The sequence below is a fragment of the Dermochelys coriacea genome, chromosome 11 (genome assembly GCF_009764565.3).
Source record: "Dermochelys coriacea isolate rDerCor1 chromosome 11, rDerCor1.pri.v4, whole genome shotgun sequence".
NCBI lineage: Eukaryota > Metazoa > Chordata > Testudines > Dermochelyidae > Dermochelys > Dermochelys coriacea.
The window spans coordinates 24,387,013-24,409,304 of NC_050078.2; the positions used below are offsets into that span (position 1 = coordinate 24,387,013).

The following is a 22,292-nucleotide window of genomic DNA, read 5'->3' on the forward strand; positions in this document are numbered from 1 at the left end:
CCCACTCCTCCTCTCCACTTAAATGAAGTAGCTCAGCTATAAGCAAATGGGTTCAGGTTCACACAAATATCTTCATTCCTCCTGATCTCTAGAGGAAAGTTGTTGAAAGTGGGGCTGAGATGTCCATTCAGAGGCTCCAGGGTGGCTGGGGGAGGGGGGCAGACTTCCAAACCAACAAGAAAGAAGAAACTAGGGAGGGACAGAGACCCACACCAGAGAAGAGCTGCCAAATGTGAGATCAGACCAGAACACCCCGTCCCACTGAACCCAACCTCTCAGTCGTCTGCAGAGACCAGGGGAGAGGGTAACTATGGGCAATGGGGCAGCAAACTCATTCTTTTTTCTTAATGATTGAGGAGAAGGAAGTTTCATTTTCGAGGCTATCACAATTTTTAAAAAAGTAAATAACTCCCTGCCAATGTGTCTTAGGATTCTCACGGTGCCTTTTTCCCAGGGAATATGGTTTTTCCGTGGTTCTTCCCCCCCCCACCCACCCCCACCCCCTTAATGGAACTATTGGAAATACCTCTCCGCCCCCTCTCGTCTCTCTCTTCCCCTGACACTAGAGTCCATGGCTTAAGTGGTTCTGCCAACATGAAAACTGGCCGGAAAGTGGCTTTGGTCTGTGTGAGACTTGCATGTCTGGGAGGTAATTCTGAGACTGCAGGCAGCGGTCAAAGGGGAAAAAAGCAGGAGACAGAGAGAGAGAGAATCCAGCGGGTCCTGGGGGGCTGTGAGAAGCCAGGCGCAAGAGACACAGAGCCCAGGACCGTTAGATAGAGCAGGGACCCAGGCAAGAAACTTTCAGCCTTTCTAAGCCACACAGTCTGCATGGGGCTCTCGCTCAGTCTCTGGCTTTTCTTTCCAAACCGCCCAGTGATTCTGCAGAACTCAAACTACAGAAGCCCAAGATCTAGGACTCTGCCCACTTGACCGGACTTCTCCAAAGGCGTCTGGGGGGGGTCGGGGGGGGGGGAGAATAAGGAGCGCTCGGTTAGACGGGGACTGCGCCCGGGGAAAAGGGCTGGGATCCTCCGGCTTCTTTGACGCTCACTTTCCCTGGGACTCCCTTGAACTCTCTCTCCCCTCCAGAAATATACAACAGGCGGATCTCTCCTCCGCCACATAGAAAGCGATCGCCAGCAAACCCCGGGCTGCTGCGGTTGCTGCTGGGTGGCTTTTTTCTCCTCTCTCCCTCTATCTCTCTGGTGGAGTCGAAAGGAAAAGTTTGATTCAGGGTTTTCTTACCGTTTTTCCTTCTTGGATTGGCTTGTTTTCGCCTCTTACACCTGGGGCCATCCGCCATGATCTGCTGCTTCATTGATAAGAGTGGATCAGATGGCAGTTCGCATGGACTCGACTCCCTGATTCAGCAGCACGCAGACTCTATGTAACAACCAAACACAGCAACAATGTGGGCATTGGTATATCCCATTTAAATGCAGGGCGCCAAAGGGAACCCAAATATTCCCCAAAAAGGAACCCATCCACACGCACACAAAGACTTGCCGTGCTGGGGGAGGTCGGAGCAAAGATTAAATTGATCCCCTTCCTTCCCAGCCGGCCAGGTTTTTAATTTTTTTTTTTTTTTGTATTGCACAGCAAAGGAGATCAGAGAGACAAGAATTACATCTTCAAAATGAGTCATAACTCATGACCGTATGAGGGAATGCACAGGCTCGTACAGTAGGCTGTTTGACTCAATGCTAGGCGGACCATTTCCTCCTAAAAGTACTTTAGACTGACATTGCAACTGGTTCTCCCATGATATGTTATCTTTATCTTTATTTGTATTTTTGTTAGCGCACTTCGGCAAGCGGAGAGCAACAGAGAAACATAGCTCTCTTTCTCCCCCCCCCCCTTCCCCTGTGGGGTAAGGCGCAGGATTGAGACCTCACTTCCCCCCCCCCCCCCAACAATGAGAAGTGTATTATAAACCTCTGTCATCTTTTTAGTCAGTCTGACAATATTCATTGTAGGGTTTCCCCCTGCCCATTAAACAAAGCTTCAGACTGTCTTCCGCCCCCCCCGCCCGAGAAAAGAAACAGAAATCAAAACTACTGCTGTCAGTGTTTTCAGGCTTTCTAAATGATCATATCCTTTTCGACGTGTAAACTTTCGTACGTATATCTGTCTACACATGCAGGCTTTATTTGTGACTGAATCTGTCAAAACTGGAGTGGGGAAGCACTTGGTTTGCTTGATATAAAGCTCCTGAAACTGAGTCTATCTTGAAGAAGATGCTGTAGCTTTAAAGATGCTTTGACTTGAGGATTAGTTTAAACAGGGGGCTATAAAAGATGTAACAGATGCAAACTGTAAAACAAGAGCAATTAACCCTTGCTCTTCTGAACAAAATCCACCCTAGCCTCAGCATCTATTGTCTACTCCTATGCTATAAAGCTTTACACAAAACCGAGAAATTGATGACCTGTCTCCACACATGTTGTAACAAAGTGGATTTAGTTTTGATTTTTTCCATTTTAACTTTAGTAAAGATTTACATCAGGATGGCTCAGTTACAGTCACAGCTGCTCTTGTGTCTTATTGGCTCTGAACTCGCCTTTCTTAGGCTTTTGATGATAAAACAGGCTTTTGATGTTAAAAATCTATGTGCAGGTAGGTGTATGAGAATATGCAGATTGTCTGTACAAGGTCAGTATGTTTACTCACAGACTACAGCAAATGAATACATGTTGAGAAAGTAAACTGGTAGTTTTATGGACATGGATGCATGCATGTGTGTGGGAGAGGGAGAGATTGAGAGAATAGGTACAAAAACTTTATATTTGCTAGTTATTTCTTGCTCTGCATTTTGTAATCTCTACATCATCATTACAGATCAAGCACAGGATATATGAAAGTAGGTAGGAGATAAACAAATTCATATGAGCCCGGACCTGTGAGTTTTCTTCGACAATTGGAGTAATAATGCAAAACGACCAATGGCGAATTGTTTTAAATGTATTTCAATATCTGCTCTGCTCCTTAGCATGAACAAGAAAAGTTGCCAATAATTTTCAATCTTGGGTTCTTGAGAACGGGTTTCTTCCTAGCTGGATTGACTATTTTTTGTAAACGACTTTTAAGTTCCAGTCACTACTTTCACTTCTTTCTTTGGGATCCCAGAACCTGAGGTGTTACTTCACCCAGCCTCACAAAAGAAAATACAGAAATGAAACCGACTAGGCAGACAAAACAGCAAACTTTCTGTCTGGGGAAAGACATCTTTGCTGGGACTTCTAAAGCAGGCTGGAGCTAAAATATTGTCCAGCCATGCTCCCTGTGCATGCACCGTGCGTGCAAATCACTAACAGGTACATGCAAACTTTAAGATGATCCTATGTGAATCTTAAAATAAAAGAGCAGTGAGGTTGTTTGAAAGAATGAATTCTTTGCCGTGCACTAAAACTTTTACTGTCATATTTGCAAAAGACACCTTTACTACCTGTCTGGACAGGTACTGGGGGTGTGTGTGGGGGGGATAACAGCAGAGAACGGTTCGCCATAAAAGAACCAACCCCTCCTGAAACTGGTGCCAAGTGACTTTACATTTCAGTTCAAAATGAGACCCCCCCAACTATAAACAAGCTGAATAATCCACCACACTCGAAATAAAAAAAGAAAAGAAAAAAGGGGGGGGGAGGGAAATGAGACGGTGCAGGGGAAAGGGGGGGGGGAAGACAAGAAAGAAAGAACTGTTTAAATTCAGAACCTACCTGCGAAGTGTTGTTTGTAGTTTTGGCCAGAAATGGTGAGAAGAAAAAGCATGAAGAAGCCGCGAAGTGGAGAAGAAAAGGTGAAGGGAGATGCAGCTCCTGGAGAATTTGTAAAAAGCCTTGCAAAGAGTTGTCGGAAGGACCGTTATTCCTGCTGGGCAGGTTAGGACTGATCTCTTTCTGCCACTCCAGGAAACACAAACCTGGGGACGGACTGACGTGTTACGCCTCTTCTAATGACATTTTTTTCTTTTTCTTTTCTGTAGGAGAGAGAGGAGAGACCCTGAAACACACGCCACCTATCTTTGTGGGGAGGGATAATTGAAGAGCACCAAACGTGAGCATCATGTGGAAACGTGATCGCCAAGTTTCTCTCTGGGAAAGGATCTGGGATAGATTATACCTTGAAGTCTCCGCAAACGCTTTAGTGGAAGAAATGAAATTCCACCTCCCTCCCGCTCTGTCTCCCTCCTCCTCTCTCCGACCCTCGCTCCCTTTCCTCCCTCCTCCCCCCCCCCCCCGCAACCATCAAGTCTTTGGCATCATTATCCTCTTCACTAAATCCTACTGGATACAAGGCGGAAAACGGTGAACACCATTCACAGAGCTGGATAACTCAAAGGAGCTGAAAGTTAAAGGGAGCGATCCAGTGTCTTTCAATCAAGATCCCTACTTCTTTTTATAGAGATAGCTCTAATGGCCAGATTCTGCAGGCACATTCACTTGGGTAGCTTTTTCAGCATGGTTTCTAGCAGGAAAGTCTCTTTCTCCTTCTCTGTCCCCCCTCCACCCTTTCTTTCACATGAGCAAACCATAGCTCAAAATTATGGGCAGAAACTAAACATTGTATCTGAACTGGAAAAAAAGGCACCTAGTTGACTTCTGATCATTTTGTTGTTGTTGTTTGTTGTTGTTTCGACGCTCAACCTTCTAATTTGAATTGTCTGTTATATCTGTAGAAAAAAGTGAGATTTGACATTCTTTCTGTTTTGTTCTCAGATATGGATCATGGGGTGAAATGGCTCTTTTTCTGTCTCTCTTCCCTTTTTTGGGGAGGGGAGGAGCTAGCTAGCTAGAGTGACTGTATGAGTGGTACTGAACTTGTGGGGATAACAAGTTTACCAGTTTTTAAAATAGGAAAATAATAATAATAAAATAAAATAATAATAATATTAAAACCAGACTCCACCTTTGCACTGAAGGGATTGGTTATGCAAATCTGGAAGGGGTTTCCTGGCAAATACAGCTTTCTACTGTATGGTTAATTAAATCATCACTCAAAAGCCTTCCAATGTGACGCTTCTGTCGTAATCCAATCAGGGTACGTAGGTCCTAAACAAGAAAGATATTTTCCACATCTGGAAGTCAGCAATTTAGCAAGTACTGCACATTATTAACCAATTCAGAGCCCACTTCCCAGGGGGATTTTTTTTTTTAAGTTTAAGTGTTCTTAACCAATGCTCTGCTGTTTTGTTTACCAAAAAGCTGGTTTACACTGCACATAATTGGAAACTAATATAGAAGTAACTAAAGACAGCCAAATTTGGTCAGCAAAGGCGTTTATCTGAAAAGGGGAAAAAAATCTCTGAGACTTGATCAGTTCATGCCCAGCTCCTCACAGAACTCACATACGGCTCCTTCTCTGGAAGGGCTTTACATAATCTCAATGTAAAGATGAACTTCAAATCCTACATGTTTGTATGATCTTTGTGAAGGTAAAGTGAAGCTGCCCAAGGGGCTGTATTAGCGGGCTCCGTATGAATTTCCTTGCTTTGACAGAGTTAAATCTATTACTGCACCCCCCCCCCCCAAGTAAACTGAAACAAATGGTACACTGATCCGACACTATACTTTTACTTACATTAAGCTAAGATAAACTGCTCTTGAACTGTGCATTGAATGTGTGCCTAAAGCAAGAATTGTAATGCTAGCAATAGTCACTAGCAATTGCATTCAAAAATGCTCCTGATCAGAGCACACCTTTCTGATGATTAAACATTGCAAAGAAAGAAAAATCAAACGTGCATTTGCAAATCATCGCTTCCTCAGAGATCTGATGAATATTTTTTATCTGCTAATAAAGCTACCCTCCGATTTTAAAATCAAATCTGAATGCACTGCACTGGCAATCGCCCGATCATACAATTTTTGGGGAAATAGGGAAGATTGAACAGTTGGTTACAGTATAAGATTTGGACACATCTGGGGACTGTAATTGTCAGTGCACCTAATGAGTATAAACTGACTGTTATTAGAAACCAGGGATGTCTTTAGTGTAGGCAGATTTTAGAGCAACAACCACAAAATCTTTTTTTAACAGTTCCAAATAAAATCCTCAGCTCACTGAGTTTGCTTTTCTGCTGTTTCTCTGTTGTCATTCACCGAGTAAAGATCTGACAACTTTCCAGAAATGGGCATTACTAGCCTACCGACCAGGTACCAATTCAAACCACCAAGTCAAGTCTCTACCAGGTCGGGTATATAAGCGAAATTAAGAGCAAAGTCTTTAAAATGTTGGTAACACTAGTATAAACGACCTAATGAAATAGCTAATGAAACAGTTGTCTGTGTATATCTTATGCGAGGCTCTCATATAAATATTAAAGAGCAGGTTTCTTAAGAGCTGCCAGTTATATTTTAAAATTGAATTGTTTTAAATTAATACATGATGAACTGATAACAATGAGCTCTGCAATTATGCCTGCGAGAGCAAAGGCTCTATTGTCCTTTCCTGGGATGAACTGGGTTAGTTGTGCTAAAACTTTTGGCATAACTATTGATTACATGTCAAAAATATTTTGCTGGAGGATGTATGATCTATCTATCTCTAGATATAACTATAGATAGATAGAAACAGAGATACACGATACAGACGAGAGTGATAATATCTTAATGAAATATGTGGCATAGTGCAAATATCCTGAAATCAGATTCAAAGTATTATTAATTTGAATCAGATCCTCTCAGATCCACAAGACACTGACTATAAATCAAGGGCACTCTGCTAATTCCTTAAAGAGTAAAACTGAATTTAGATGCATATGTTAAAAAAAAGTGAATGCAAATTACTGAGTCGTCCAATTTCCAGTCACTTACGTCCTATATGGAAACAAGTTCTTAAAATAAATTAATCCCATTACAAACGCCTTACATAATATTCCTAAAATTCCAGATTATAAAATGAGAGGGTGGGTGGATGGATTAAAAGAAGCTCTACTTTAACCTGCAATAATGCTGCGATCGATGTTTTTTCATATTATATCTATCTACACACACACACACACACACACACACACACACACACACACACGGTCGATGTTGTATCATATTATATCGATCTCCACACACTCACACACACAAACTCACAGAGGCAAAACAGACCGTGTGGCTACATTCATGGGCTTTAGGGAACACTTTTGTATTGTCGAATAATCTCTGGTCATAATTTTGTAGACTCTCCTCCACCGCTCTATCTGACAGTTTCTGTAACTCTTAAAGCACCCCCCAGCACATAAGGATCACAGAGATAAAATGCTCTGATCTTCTCAGGATTGGCATAACATTCAAGTCTTTATTAGACATTCTTTTAAACTTATCATATAGGGGCTGCTATTTTTTTTATTTTGGCCACAAGACATAAACATGTAACAATCAGTTAAATCCTTTTGAGAAGGAATTTAGCCTTAATCCTGGCGACGATTTCCTGCCCCGGACTGAACTAATATTGGGCGTGCAGCTTCTTTAAGATATGGAAATAATGACAGTGGCTATTGATATTGCCTTTATTGGGGGTGGTGCTGGCAATGCATCTCTCACATTCTTTCATAAATGTAGAAAGCAGATTGCAATTAATCAGCCCCCTCGACACAGCCTCAGATGAAGAATCTCTGTCTTTATTTTAAACTTTGCAATTATGATGTCTTCCCTACCAGTTAAAAAACAAACCCAAATCCATTTGTGCACAGCACAGCTCAGATTTTTGCACAGGGCACCCGGTGGGGTGGATCAGACCCAATTTTAAGGCCAGCTCACTGGGTGGAGCTCCCTCCTCCCCCAACTTTTCCTGTGTGAAAAGTGAAAGAGAGGAAACTTCGGGGCACATAAAACGATCCTGTCCTGTATTGATACAAACTGTGCCTGACTGATGCCACAAATGCAACCAGCGCTGGCGGGGCTGCTGCCTTCCCTTCAATGATTTTCCCTTTGTCAATTGCATCCATCACACATGAGGGGCCATGTGAGCTAAAGACCCTGCTTTACCCCCCTCCTCCCCTTCCATCCCTGCACCAGCTCCTTTTCGCCCAGCGCCTGCTTTAAAACCACGTGAGCTCGTCCCCCCGTTTCCGGTTTGTGGGGGGCTGGCTGCTAAAAAGGGGGCTATTGGCCGCTTGTGTGCTGGTGGCGCAAGCCTCAGCTGAGGTGTTGCTAGAGGCTCATTATCATGAGAAAGGGGCTGCGAGGGGAGATAGCCCACAGGAGCCGACAGTCTACAGCAGTGTAAAGGGACACAGGGAAATGGGAGGGTTTGACAAACTCTTAAACAGGGTGTGTGTGTGGGGGGGAAGGAGGCTGGGTCTCCAGTAGTGTGGTTCGTTTTAATGTGGTTAAGTATCAAGTGGGTTAGCTAGGCCATGGAGGACCTTGGCCTTACTCTGAAATCTACGGTCAATAATGTCTCAATGTGAAAGTAGTGCGACAGGATGGCAGGGAAATCTCTCTCTTGTTCTGCAGCAACCAAAGGGCAAGTAATGTGGAGAATGACTCTGTTGTGTTGCACGCCACCACCCAACCCAGAGAGGGTGGATTTGGGGGGAGAGAGAGCCCTGGAGCGGCTGGATTTCATTTGTGCTACTAGCAGTGATTTTCCTTTTCATCTCATGAAGTTAGTTTTCATCCCAAGTAGCAGAGGTGGGATCTCTGCATTTGCTGCACATGGGTCCCTCTCTCTTGGCTTGTTGTGCAAATTTTGTATTACAGTTTGAAAAATAAGGGCGGGGGATGGGGTGGGGGGGATGAGAAGGCTAATTTGCACACGAAAGTGCCTGAAGTTAAATGCCTAAATCCATAGATATGTATCCAAGTCTACGGCTAGGCTGGGGAAAATAGGCTGTGTTGAAAAATGTGTTTAGAGAACCTGCCTTTAACTACCACAGTTAAACCGCTATCACGGACAGGGTTTAGCACCGGTAAAACTTGTTAGCTGTCCCCGAGGCTTCCCTCTGCAATCTGTCAAGACCAGGGCCATCTCACACGTTTTTAAAGCTTGTCTATATGGATGTTTAAGCAGCCTGGATCTGTTTGTCTCGTCTAGGCGGAGCTTGGATATTCCTTTCAGCCACTGCAGTGCCACAGATTATGAATATTATGAGAAGTGTAGGCAATGTGCAGATTTAGTAGCTAAAGCTGTCCTGATGGGAGAACATCAGCTTTGCTCCATTCCGCCTCCAGCCCCTCTTGAGGTTTCATATTGTGGAGCTCTGGAGGACAGAAGCAGAGATGGGAAGGAGTTGGGGAGCAGCTGCTGGAAGCTGTATGCTCCGCTTGGGTGCAGGTTTATTTTGAAGCACAAATTCCTACTGGTCAGGCCTCTTATATGAGGGAAGGGGGCATTTTGTGCAGTCACCTAGGGGGTGGGGGATGTAATGCAGTGGAATGCCTTCTCTGGGAAAGGGGAAGCCAGGAAGCTGTGCAGAGCCCCTGGGCCTCCATGTGGCTGTTCCTGCTTCATGCAGGTGTCCTGAGATTTGTGTAGATTTCAGGTTTAGGGAGGAAAGACCAGTTTCTATTTTGGTAATAGGGGAGTGAAAGATGACCTTGCACCTACTGAGGGGATATTCGGGAAGTAACCCCTTGAATCAACATTCAAAAAGTTTCCAAGTCCCTATGCAGAAAAACCCAAGGCAAGGGAAAGGATTGTTTGGCTTTATTTAATTTACCTCTCTGTGGGCATTACTAAGGTATCCAGTCTCCTTTGAGTCCCTCCATGTAAAAGATAAATCTATTTGTCTCATGTGTTTGTTAATTTATATATAAATAAATTTATAAGGCAGCCTAGCCTTGTTTACTCATGTAATATATTTCTCTCTCAACTGCAGCTGAACAAATGGTGTTCAACATGGCCCATCTTGCAGGATACAGACTGCTCCTTGTGCTAAATAAACAAGAGACAGTGACTTTGGAATACCTTTTGATAATAGCTGGAGAATGCAATTTTTGGAAGGTTTGTGAGGCTGGTTACTTACGGTTTGTTGTCTGGCATAGTGAGCTGTGCTTGTTCTTTCCACTCTTGTGGGATTGATGCTGAACTTTGGGCACATTTCCTGGCTGAGTTAGTGGTTATTAAAATTCACTGCTCACTTTTGTTTAGTTTCTTGTTTACTTTGCTGAATTTTTAAAAACTTGTTAGAATGCAATTGAACACACAGATTCAACAGTATTTAGGCCTGAAAAATAAAGATGCATTAGAAAGATGCCTATTATGCTTCAGAATTATTAATTGACATTTTTTATGATGAATAATTAATCATTTGAATAATTTTTGTATCTCTGATCTGAACACATATTTGCATATCTAATGTCTGATTTTTAAATGTGGTTTCTTTAGTTGCATTCTCCCAGGACAAAGACACAAAGTAAGTAACATCCTAATGTAAAACTTTTTTTCTTTGCAGTTGTGAAAATCCATTTTTTGAAATGGAAGTGTCTATCTCACTAAGAAGCTGTCAACAATTCGCATATGTCTTACATATACTTACAGAAAAAACATATGATCATTTGATATGAACACACTTAGGCCATACTTTCTTAAACACAGGATAAGGTTCTCAATAATGTACACATTACTTAAAATTGCCTAATGTTAATACATTATTGGTCTGAGGAAACTGTAAAGAAGTCTGTCAGGCAGTACAGCGTTGATTGTTCTCTTTTAGCTTGTTTATATGATTCTTAGTAACAAGGGCCAAGGTTGTTTTAATTTGGGGAGTTTAAAATATCAAGAGTATTTGGTGTTATTTTTTCTATGGAGTACATAGAAATATCCTCCACATAATATCCTTAATTTCTTACTATATTTTTACAGGCATAAATCAGAATCTTCAAGAAACATCCCAACCTAGAGTCAGCATTGACATAAATAATGGTGTAAGCTGCATATCAGTCGTAAGTTGGTGAGAAAACAGGTGCAAGTGATGATGTTGTGTAACTTGCATTGATCGGTCATTCAGTTGGGAAGTAAAATGCATGCAGCTTTTCCTGGGAAGGAACAGAAAGGAGGAAAGTGCAGTAGGACAAACAATTTCCAGGAGGATGCAAAAGAGAGTAAGAGGACCAGGATGTGCCCATTCTCCCTTACACCATCACTTATTAATTATCACAATATTACTGCTGAATATGATCCAAGGATTTCCATGGAAATAGCTTCCATTTACACCGGGTCTGAATTTCTCATTGCTTAATGTGTTCAAGAAGGAAGAAAACATTTTGAGACTTTTAATTTATGGGATATTTAACCGTACTGCTTAGATACAGGCAACTCAGACAGATGAACATTTAAAGTATGGCCTGTTAGATTTCTTGTTGTAATTCTTAGAAACCAACCTGATAGATGCCTTAGAAATACCTAAAATAGATAAAGTACTATTTATATTTTGTAGATTAAAGAATTTGCATTGAAATGAAAGTATTGGAATGTGATACATGATAGTGTTTATAGTTGCTTAGGATCATCTATATAAAGGAGATGTTACATCTGGAGTGTGAAATTAAAAAACAACCCTTTTAATATCTTTAATTTTTTCTTGTTGTGTAGTAAAACATACAACCGTCTAAGTAATCATTTTTATAGTGAAAATATATTATGTAGACTATGGTAATCTTTGTAGTAATATCTGACAGAAAGATATTGTATAAAGAAACTGAAATGTAGTTCTCAGAATAGGCTGAAGTTATATTGAATGGGATGTTTAGCAGTTGCATATGCTCAGAGATAATTTTTTTTTTTTGGCTGGGGGGGTATTGAATTTGTAAGAGCAGAGTGGTAAACTTGAGCAAGACTTGCAGCATTAAGGGGCAAGATTTAAGTTCTGTGCCTAGGACTTCCATTTGCTTTGAATTCTGGAGTCACAGCTATTTGCAGTAAGATCATTCCTAAAGATTCAGACTTTCCTTTTTAGTATCTCAGAGCTAGAATGAGGTTTAAATAGTCACACTGGAGTTGAGGAAAGAGCTGATTTTAACAATGAAAAGCAAAACTCAAATCTAGAGAGAGCCAAATTTTCATGATCTCATTTTAGAAAGTAAGGACTTAGGCCCCTGTTCTGGGAGTGGCTGATAAGTGACCTCCACTCCTACAGTGTGAACTCTTCAGGGGCGGGACAATATTCTACCCAGCCTGCTTACAATTCAGAGCCTACCCTCCTGGCCAAATGCTCTTTGTTTTGCCCTCCTCCATATGCTCAGCAAATGAACACTCCCCAGTGTCTCCAAACACCACCACCACCACTGCTTTTTGCTGTCTGGAGAAGCAGGAGCAGAGCATTAAGAAGGAACTTTGGTGGCAGGCAGGGAACACATGCAGGACTGTGTGCTTTCTGTGTCAAGCTGGTCTGATACTCTGTGCCAGCATTCTTGGATTCTGCAGCACTTTGGTGGGGCAGCTTCATTTACACTAGAAAATGGAGGTTTTTGCTGAATTAAATATAAACCCAATATAGCCCCCAAGCTATTTTTTTAAACTAAGTTCAATTTATATTATGTTGTAACCAGTAAGACACAGACCTTTGTATTGACAACACACAACTACATTGTGGTCAGGAGGGAAGTTGGGAGTTTGACAGCTGGATACGGGGGAGCTGGGCCTTTTGACATGAAGGAAGCTGGCACAGGCAGTTTAGGACTATGAGATAATCACATTAGCTGGTTAATGCTAAAAAAAAATCAGTAAAATTAATATAGTTGACTTTTAGATCACCATTATTAGGTTTTAGAATCAACACCCCATTGAGATGAATAGTACACATCACACCTCCTTGTGCTGTTATTTTTTGCTTTCTGCAGTCTCAGGAGGACTTAGTTAATATTTTAAAGATTTTATTTACAATCATATGGGATAGAAAGACCATTTAAAATGAATTCTGGGATTCTGGAGCACAGCAAGAGCAAATTCCATACCTACGCAATTGCAGAAGATCTAAGGCTTGACTAAACCATGCTTCTGTGGCTGTGGGGCTGAAGAAGCTCTAGAGACCTCGGTTTCCTGCTCTGAGCGTACTTCCTCTGCTGTATCACAGGAGGCCATGTGTTTTGGGGACTCTTGCCCCACCAGGAGTCCCCCAGTGGCAGTAGGTGGTATTGCACCCTTCTTCAGAGCAGTCATAGTATTACATAGTGCCAGGTCTGGGGATTCAGACCTTTCCCATCAGTGGAAAGCTGAAATTTTGACCAAAATGAACAATTGAAACATGACATTTTTCATACTGTTCAAAAAGCCATTCTTCTAAAAAAAATGTGATTAAAAGTTTCGACCAATTCTCCTCTAACCTCATTATGACAAAGACAAGGAGAAGTTTAGGAAGATCCACATCCCAAAGAAAACATTGTACCCTTCTCACTAAGGAAAACAGTGCTCCTAGCTACAACTGCTACTTGAGCAGTAAGAAGCAGGTGATGGTCTAAGATGACCTCTAAACGGCAGATGTACCTTACCAATGGTGGACACATTCTCTGGATCAGAGTGCTAATCTAGTTCTCACCTATTTTTCCCTTTGCTTCCCCTATTCTATCAACCATCATCTCAAGAGCTGTCTCTTGACTGAGCCTCAGTCAGATGGCCCTTATCCTAGTCCAGATCTCATTCAGACACTGGGTCATTACAAATGTCAAAAAACAGGAAAGATTTTTCCTTGGAAATTTCCACTAATTTATCCCTCTGCGGTCCCCTCCCCGCACTTACACACATTAAAAAAATGTTGCTTAGGAAATTTTATGACCAGTTCTCTGGGTCATTTGGTCTACTCCCCCAGTCAGGTCAGTTAAGAACTAAAGTTACTGATGTTGGTACAACCCTGATTTTAACATACTAATATTGCATCACTTAAAAACTGCTGTATACAGCCTCTACACTATTTTCAAATGTTAGCATCTTTTTTTACCTTTATTGACTATCCCGCTTCAAATCATTGACAAGAAAGTCAAAACTGCTTTGTCAGAACAACTGGTCTTCTTTTCTTGCACTCTTACAAGCACCCTTCAACTAGAAACCCTCTACAATTAGAATTTTTATCATTGTAAAACACAAAATGTCTCATTTGTTGTATTCCTCATTCCGTGTTCTGACCAGGTGGGAAATGTGAGTGAGAACAGGGTAAAAGAACATGTAATGTGTTCTGCACCTCCAGGAGTCAGCACAAGGGGAAAGGAGCATAGGTAGCTTTACTTTCATATTACCAGGCTGGTCAGGGGCCAAAATAGCCCCCAGCATTATCTGGGTAGCTCAGGGAGCTGCTTTATGGCAATTCTGGCTGAGCTGCCTATGAGCAGCTCCACAATCCGGAACTACCTAGTATTTCATAGCACTCTGCACTATGATCCCACCTCAAACATGTCCCCTGCAACCTCAAGCCCCATCTCTGGCACATTCCCAATGCTTGGGGGTTGTCTCAGGCCATTTATGGCTAACCTACACAGTGTCTGCACCAGGGGAATTCTCTCCTGATTGGCTAAAGAATTTTTACATCCTATGTATGCTGTTGGGGAGGAAGAGTGCCATTGTTTGTTTCTTTTAATTGCCTTTTCATTGTACAATAGAGTGAGTATATTAGATGTCCCCTGGAACCACTGGAGCTGGGGAACCAGCCTGCCACTTTTCCCTGAACATGCTCAGATATTAGGGGATGAGGAAGTGAGGAGACTGCAGGTTACTGTACCCTAATCTCCTCAGAGATTACAATACAAGTGCGATGGGGCCTCTATGGTTTTAGCTGCTTATATGAATTTCCAAACTTTTGGGAGCTGGAGAACTGGGAGGTTCATATTAAAATGCCTTGTCCACCTCCACTTTCTGTAGGCCTGGCATCTTCTCAGAATTCATTTTGTTTAAACGTTGGCAATTATGCCACAGAATTGGTCCATCCAGGTGAGCTATCAAGCATGTTTGTCGTGTGGCCTAGGGAAACTTTGCTGTCAGGTTCAAATACTGCAAACCTGAAGCATTCAAAAATTGTGAGATTGGTTTAAGAATCACCAAATGAAATAATTGGGTTCTTATTATTTGTTTCTCAGTGTTTGAGTCTTTGGGATGCACTTAGATCATGTTTTCTAGCTTTTCCCCCGAAAACTCTGAGGAATAGAAACATGCTATTTAAAAAAAATGAAAGATGAGATTCTCATGTAATCCCATGACTCCAGGAGCTGGGGCTTTAAGGAGAACATCAAGGATCACAAGAGATAATAGCTGCACTCCTGGTGCCATTTTTGGAAGGTCACCAGTGGACAATGAGAGGTTGATCACTGCTGCAATTTATGGGATACATAGGAGATAAAAAACAAGATCAGAGAGAATATGCTTGAGGAATGGGTGTTGTCATCCTCTGAAAGGATGGTATCTGAGAGAGTGTCAAGGAGATTGGTGGGAATGTGCTTAGAGTTGGGGAGGAGAGTGTGGCAAGTGAGGTGGTGCAGGTGAGAGAGGTGTGTTGGTGAAGACAGTATCTGTTTGGACTCAGGGATCCCTTGCACTTGGAGTGAAGAGGGAGGTATGTAAAGTAGATATTGAAAACACCACAAATGTATTCTAATTGTCAGATGTTTCTATAAAATCAGTTGTTACTGAATCACCATTGAAGTTACTGAGCATTTAAATAGGCAGAGAGTGAGAAAAGCTAAGTCTAATTATATGTTTCACGCTATTTACAGTGGTTTCCAGGGGATTTTCTTTATTAAAAGTGCAATGCATCAAAAAGAATAAATCATACAATTTTGTTATTTACACATCAGTTTCTTCTCTCTACAGCTGACTGACTTATTCTTCATTTTACTTCCTCTTTCCCACCCACCCAGAACTTTGATACTTCTGATAATTATATTCAACTATCTATAGAGTATTTATTCTCCTTAGCTGATAAACAACTAGATCAGAAGAAAAACATAGCACTGACAGAAAAAAATGTCAACCCCGCCACCCAATATATTGGGAGCTGTTTAACATAATTGTTTAATAAGAGTAGAAAGAATACTTTGTAATTCTTTTCCACCCCTCTTTGAAATGTTCAGATTAGTAATAAAAATATGACAGCATATATTTTCTTCATTTTTTTTGCCTACTGAAAGTATAATGTAAGCAGATGGAGTTCTGACACTGCTTAGAACACAGTCTACACACACTGTATGAATTCTACAATTCCCCACTTCTTGAGGCTTAGCTATATTTGTAACTTACACAGTAATGCACAAAAAAACCTTCTGCCTAAACATTCTCCCCAAGCTTCACTCTGCTTAAGGTTTCCTCTGCAGGACATCTCTGTTCCCGTTCTCTCTGCCAAAAAGGGACTCCAACCTCTTTTGTATTCTGTTGGAGCCAGTAGAATCCATCTGCAGTACCCGCAGCACCTTCATGCAGATTTCAAGCACACAACAGGGTGATTCATAAGAGGAGTCTACATCCTACTGCAGGACCTAGAGTCATCCTGTTGTATGTACCTCTGGCTCAGACCCTATCTCTTCATGTTGTGCTCTTTAAAGATGGTCAACAGCTTGTTTATCTTAAAAATACAAAATCTCTGATTTGTTTTTATCCCCTTCACATTCTTGGGTGCATTTAGAATCAATTTGCCCCTTCCTCACTCCAGATTTTTTAGCACTTGATTTTCACATTTACAGTGCTCTGTGTCAATGCAAAATAACCAAACAGACAACTAATATTTATTCCATTATGCCATGACAAGAGTTGGAACCTAGCCCTATCTATATTACTCATATAAGCAAGTGTTGCTGGATGAGGCCCATTATATATTAATTTTGACTTCAAGGCCATGCTTCAATTTGGAGGTTAAGGAAGAAAGAACATCTTGGGCCAAATTCATCCTTGCCTAACTGTTGCAGTCAATGGAATTAGACAACAGATAAATTGGAACCCACTATTTTCTGTGACAATTAAAATATTACATGTGAGAGGGTGTAGGAAGAAAAAGGAACGAGAATGAGAGGATTTCTCCCCATAATGGTTAGGTATGGTCTTCCTGATCAGTACAGGCACAGTGTGGACATGTGCTTAGCAAGCTTTACCAGTGTCTTTAGCTTTGACTTGCAACAACCCTGCCATTCTAGCATGGGCCTCTTTCCTGAGCAGATGCTGTCAGTCGTGCCAAATTGTATGATTGCTTTGTGATATGGATAAATGTGTGCTAGGGACTACATTAAGGACACTAAACTCAATTTCCTTAAGATTTGAGCCAGCTTTTAATATCACAGCTGTCCAGAGGTGAGAGGTTAATGAGGACATAAGGAATTCCTGGATGGGAAAGGGACACTTGGCCCAACAAGCCTGTCCCCCTTCAAGTTTATTACAACACACCTCCCCGGATTGTCAATATATCCTCCAACCCTGTCTGACTATGTAAACATGTCTAGCTGTCTCTTAAATTCATTAAATACTTTGTTTCACTCAGTGGTTTTATTTGACATAATGCCTACTATGCTGTGAATCAGATAGCTCTGCATGAATTTGCTGCTTATTCTTAGATTCCTAATTTTTAATTTTTATAGCCTGATTTTTTAAAACTAAATGGTGTCAGTATTTTTGTCTACAGTGTATTTGATGCTATGGCTTCAGCCTTCATCCTAATTATGATATGTTAATATTGAAGAGATTAAGCTCAACCTTCACTTATATCAAATAGCTGTAAAATTTGGAAACATGGTGATTGGCTGAGATCTTGCCTCTCCCTGGGGCAAGAAAATTCTTCCCATGAAAATGTAATCAACATTTAAGAGTACTGGAGGAGTTCTGTCATTACTTGTGCAGCGACAATATCCGTTCTTTTGATTTGCATGGGGCTCCTCTGAAATGTTCATATGACACTGTATTTATACTGCAGTGATATCGACTGACAATGGTGATGTTTGGCAGAGGAAACAACATATTTTGAAGGTGAAATAAAACATTTAGAATCCAGATTGTCATATTGTAAAGGCCTCCTAAAATCTAGAAATGCCTTTGAAAGCTGATTGAAAGAGGTGGGGAGAGAATAAGTCTTTCTCTTCTGATTTATACCAGTGTAAGTCAGGAGCAACTCCAATAGAATTGTATTGATTTACAACTGGTATTAGAAACAGGCCTACAGTTTATGAAAATGGACTATATCCCTTTAAATTTTCTGCTAAGAAACTGGAGAGGTAATTAGCATACAGATGCTTCCCTCAAAATTTTTTTTTTTAAACTTTTCTGCCTCACAACCCAAAGAGCGAAGTTAGGGGGTCGAACAGATAGTATGGTGATGAGCACAGTATAGAAACACCATGGGGGGGAGGGGAGGCACACACACAAAAAAACCCCACAAGCCACAAATAAACATGGAATGTTGAGATTCTTTAAAACCAGCAATTAAAGCAACAGGGAGAAGTGAGCCTGAACTTAAGAAGGCAAAAGAAGTAGATAGAAACAGTGTGAGATGAAGGAAAGGTGTCAAGTTCCTAGTGGCCAAACGTGTGTTGAAATCCCAGGAAAACAATATGCTTATAATTGCGCCTGAAGCCTTGCTATACCCACTTGTATAGGAGAAAAGCTCATTCCTGTAGTGAGTAAGAGAGATTTTAATTTTAGAAAAAGAGAGAGTCACTGTTAATGTGAATTGCTTACAGGAAGATATTCTGCATCCAAATAGGAAACAGGGAGGCCTTATTCAGTAACTAAGGCCAGGTTTACACCCAAAAATTAAGTTGACTCAGTTATGAAAAATCCAAACCCTTGTCTGACATAGTTAAGCCAACCTAACCCCCAGGGTAGACAGTGCTAGGTTGATAGAAGAATTCTTCAATCAACTAGCTACTGCATCTAGGGAAAATGAATCAACTATGCCAATGGGAGAATCCTTCCCATCACTGTAGTGAGTGGCTACACTGAAAGGATGCAATGCTGGAGGTGTGCTGCGTAATGTTTCAAGTGTAGACTAGCCCTAAAGTGATGGAGTAGGATGTGAGAGAATTTGTCATAGACCCAAGAAAAGAAAAAATCAGTTAGCTCGTACCAGAAATTGTGGGAAAACACAATTTGGTCAGAGTGGGGAAGTCATGTGTGAATTGAGCTGGCAAGACACAGTTTGTAGTGTCTATCTACTAAAAGGCATAGGAAATTTCCATCTCAAATCAAGGATTTGGAGCTAGTAAGAGGAAAAACCAGCAAAAGACACCAAAAGAAGTGATTTAACCTTTGTTTTTTCAATCCATCTTTGCTAGAAAACTTGTGATCCAAAGATGAATTGGAAATGCCCCTTCTGGATTGGGCAGGATTGTTCTAACACTGGGCTCATGGGAGTGGGAGATGTAAAAGACATTATTTGTGGCATTTGTTGAATTGTAAACACCTATAGTTTAAATCCTTGCATTTTATTGAGACTTTGCATTCCTAGTCTAAAGGCAATGTTTTTGTGAACTGGGAAAAATGAAATAAAGTTAAGTAGGTGTAGTGATTACCACAGTATCGGAACACTTGACTTTGTGAGATTTCTTGTGTTAATATACAGGAATCATTGATAAAAGGTGCATAATAGCAAGGGATTTTTTTAGTCTAGGTACAAAAAAAGTGCTTATGGGGCTAAATTCTTCTAGTGTTGCTCATGGAAGATGACCCATTTAAATCAGTTAGCTACATTTTTTGGATATGTAATTTGAAGCACTTGGGAGGCAACCTGGACCTGAAAATGCGGAAAAAAAATTGTCAGTAAGGCCAACACTTAAGTGATGCAAAATGTAATTTAAAATTAATTTAAATACCAAGAAAAAAGCATTCACTTCACCCTTGATGAAACCAAGGGAAACTTCATTGCAATTACCCTGAAGGACAAATCAATCATTAAAGAATTTTTAGTTAAAGAAGATAGCCAACAGTCCAGATACTCATCTCAGTTAGGTTGGTGGAACGCTGGAGTGACTCCATTCAGATTAATGGAGTTACTTCAGATTTGATCAAGTGAAGCTGCGATCAGGATCTGGCCCACATTTCTATAATAAGCTGAAACAAATGTCAAACATGGAGGATTGAAATTCATATTTGAGCCTTCCCAGCTTTCAGGTTACTGAAGCTGAGACCACTAGAGAGATGAGGAGTCAAATTTTGAAAAGTGCCTGTGTGACTCAGGGATAGATTTTTAAAGGTATTCAAGTCTCTTAAGATGCAAATAGGCATCTTATGGAATTTTCAAATGCTGCAATGGGAGTTAGATGCCTAAACTGATTAGACACATCTGAATATCCCACTAGGTTGCCCATCTGAACCTTTAGGCACCTAAATACCTTTGAAAATCCTAGGAGCCTAAGTCCCATTTTCTAAAGAGAATTAGGCACTTAGGGCTAGATTCACAGGAAGGACTTAGGCATTGCAGCGTTTAGTGTTGCAAGACCTAACTTTTAGGTGCCCAGCTGCCTAAGTAGAACTCACAATCTTGGGGTGGGCATCCAGGCTCCCTATACAGTTCATGGGGACAGTTAGGTGCCTAAAAAAGGGATTCATAGAAACCAGCAAGCTGAGCTGGGGCTGCCTAGGCCAGCCAATAGGAACTGCTGAGGAGAGTTCATCTCCCCATCTTTTTTGTGCTGTGAGGCATGCTCTGACCATACCTACCAGCTATGGCCCTGCTGAGGGGCTAGGCAGGACAGTTAGGTGCTAGGCAGCTAAATGCACTTAGGACTTAGGTGGCTCTTTGCAGGCCCAGTACCGGAATTGTAGGGGACTCTAGGTGCCTATAATGGTGTCTAAATGTTGAATTTAGGCATCTAAGGTGGTAGTTAGGCACCTAAGTCCCCCTCATGAATCTAACTTTAGGAAGCTAAGTTTCACTGAAAGTTAATGGGACTTCGGCTCTTAAGTTACTGTGGCCCAGATTTTTAAAGGTAGCTAGGCATTTCTGTGCTCAGTAGTGCAACACCTGACTGATTTAGGAGTTTAAATTTCATTTTGAAAAGTGATTTGGGCACTTAGGAGCCTACATCTTATCAACAGGTAATGGGATTTTGGTTCCTAAGTGCCTAAATCCCTAAAAAAGAAACATAGGCTCCTAAATCAGTTAGGCATTTCAACGGTAAGCACAGCAATGCCTAAACACCTTTAACAATCTGGGCCTTTTCTGAAAAGTTTACATGTGGGCTAACAAGCTCTTTGTACTGATAGAGCTGAACTATGGAATCTGATTCCAAACTTGAGTCTAGATCTGAGACTTTTAAGATTTCTGTTTGTATTAAGCTATTTTGGACAGATTGGTATGTATCACGGCAGAAAGTGATTGGTAGAGGTTCAAAACTACATGGTACTTGGATTAAAAGGAAAAATGATTAGCATGTTTCTCTGACCACTAGAGCAGTTACAGCAGCATAAAGTAACTATCTCTGGGATAAAATATACTGGGGAGTTCACTTGGCCTACGATATGCCTACTTGGACATAAGAAAAATGAAGGATCTTTTAAGGTCAGGAAAAGCTATGCAGCTCAGTGTGCTGGATCTTGATTCCTTATCTGAATCACAACTTCTCAGGCTTTCACCATAACCCTAAATTCTTGATACAGCTCTTGTTTCACATGTCTGTCTTGGTCCATAACTTTTTCAAATGGGGGGATTGCAGAATTTTAGAATTTTTTAAGTTCTTTCAATCTTCTGTACGAGTCCAGTTAAAGGAAAGATTTCCCCTCTCTTTTCTGTTGCTTCTTTTCCTCCCCCACCTCACCCTTTGGTTGTTTTTTCATACCTCCTTTGCCCCTCCCTCTTGGTATTCCCTGTTGGTGTCTGTGTCTTGGTCTCTGCCCTTTTTACAACAGTGCCCCCCTTTTGCCCCTTATTTCAGCAATCCTCCCTCTTTGTATCAGTCTCCCTTACTGCCAGCTGCTGAGGAAAATATTGACTTTCCTTGCTCAGGTCAAGGCTGCAGCATAGCAGCATGTTCCTGGCGATGCTGGTGGTATATTTTGACAGTGATTTGGATCTTTAGTGGTGTTAACAGCTGTTGCTAGCACCCTTGCAATTTTTATGTCCTCAGCAAATTATGATACCTTACCTTTGATATTCCAATGTTACTCCTTTACATAGATTAGAAACAAGTCCCTATCCTGACCAAAGCAGTATCCTGCATCGTCCAGTTATCTCTGAGTCATTCAAGGATTGCTGTTTTGAGTTCATTAAACTTTGTTATCCTTTATGCAGTGAGTCTGTACCTTGCTGGTAATCTCCAATGTAGGATCTTATCAAATGCTCTTTTGAAAGTCTAAGCATACTGTATATCATCTATAACATTTTCCTTGTCTACCTTGGCAGGGATATCTTTGAAGAATTCCAACAAATTATTTGAGTAAGACTTCCTGCTCAGAAATCC

At 41.2% G+C, this 22,292-nt stretch overlaps 1 protein-coding gene and 1 long non-coding RNA gene across 6 annotated transcripts in view; one reads left to right on the forward strand and one right to left on the reverse strand.

The window, feature by feature from the left end:
• ZEB2 (zinc finger E-box binding homeobox 2) overlaps positions 1-3,948 on the reverse strand; it is a 136,409-nt gene extending 132,461 nt beyond the window's left edge. The window contains exons 1-2 of one of the 5 annotated variants that reach the window (XM_038421024.2): positions 3,720-3,948; positions 1,249-1,386 (exon numbers count right to left, since the gene is read on the reverse strand). In XM_038421024.2, coding sequence (XP_038276952.1) covers positions 1,249-1,321 — 73 coding nt within the window. In that variant the 5' untranslated portion in view covers positions 1,322-1,386; positions 3,720-3,948. Of the gene's footprint in view, positions 1-1,248; positions 1,387-1,509; positions 1,869-3,719 lie in introns of those variants that run through there. The other 4 variants (XM_038421025.2, XM_043505093.1, XM_043505094.1 and 1 more) reach the window with 4 other exon arrangements.
• LOC122458085 lies at positions 3,741-6,066 on the forward strand. Its single transcript, XR_006277926.1, has 2 exons — positions 3,741-3,881; positions 3,986-6,066. It is a non-coding gene; the product is annotated as an uncharacterized LOC122458085 (long non-coding RNA).
• The last annotated feature ends 16,226 nt before the right edge of the window (positions 6,067-22,292 follow it).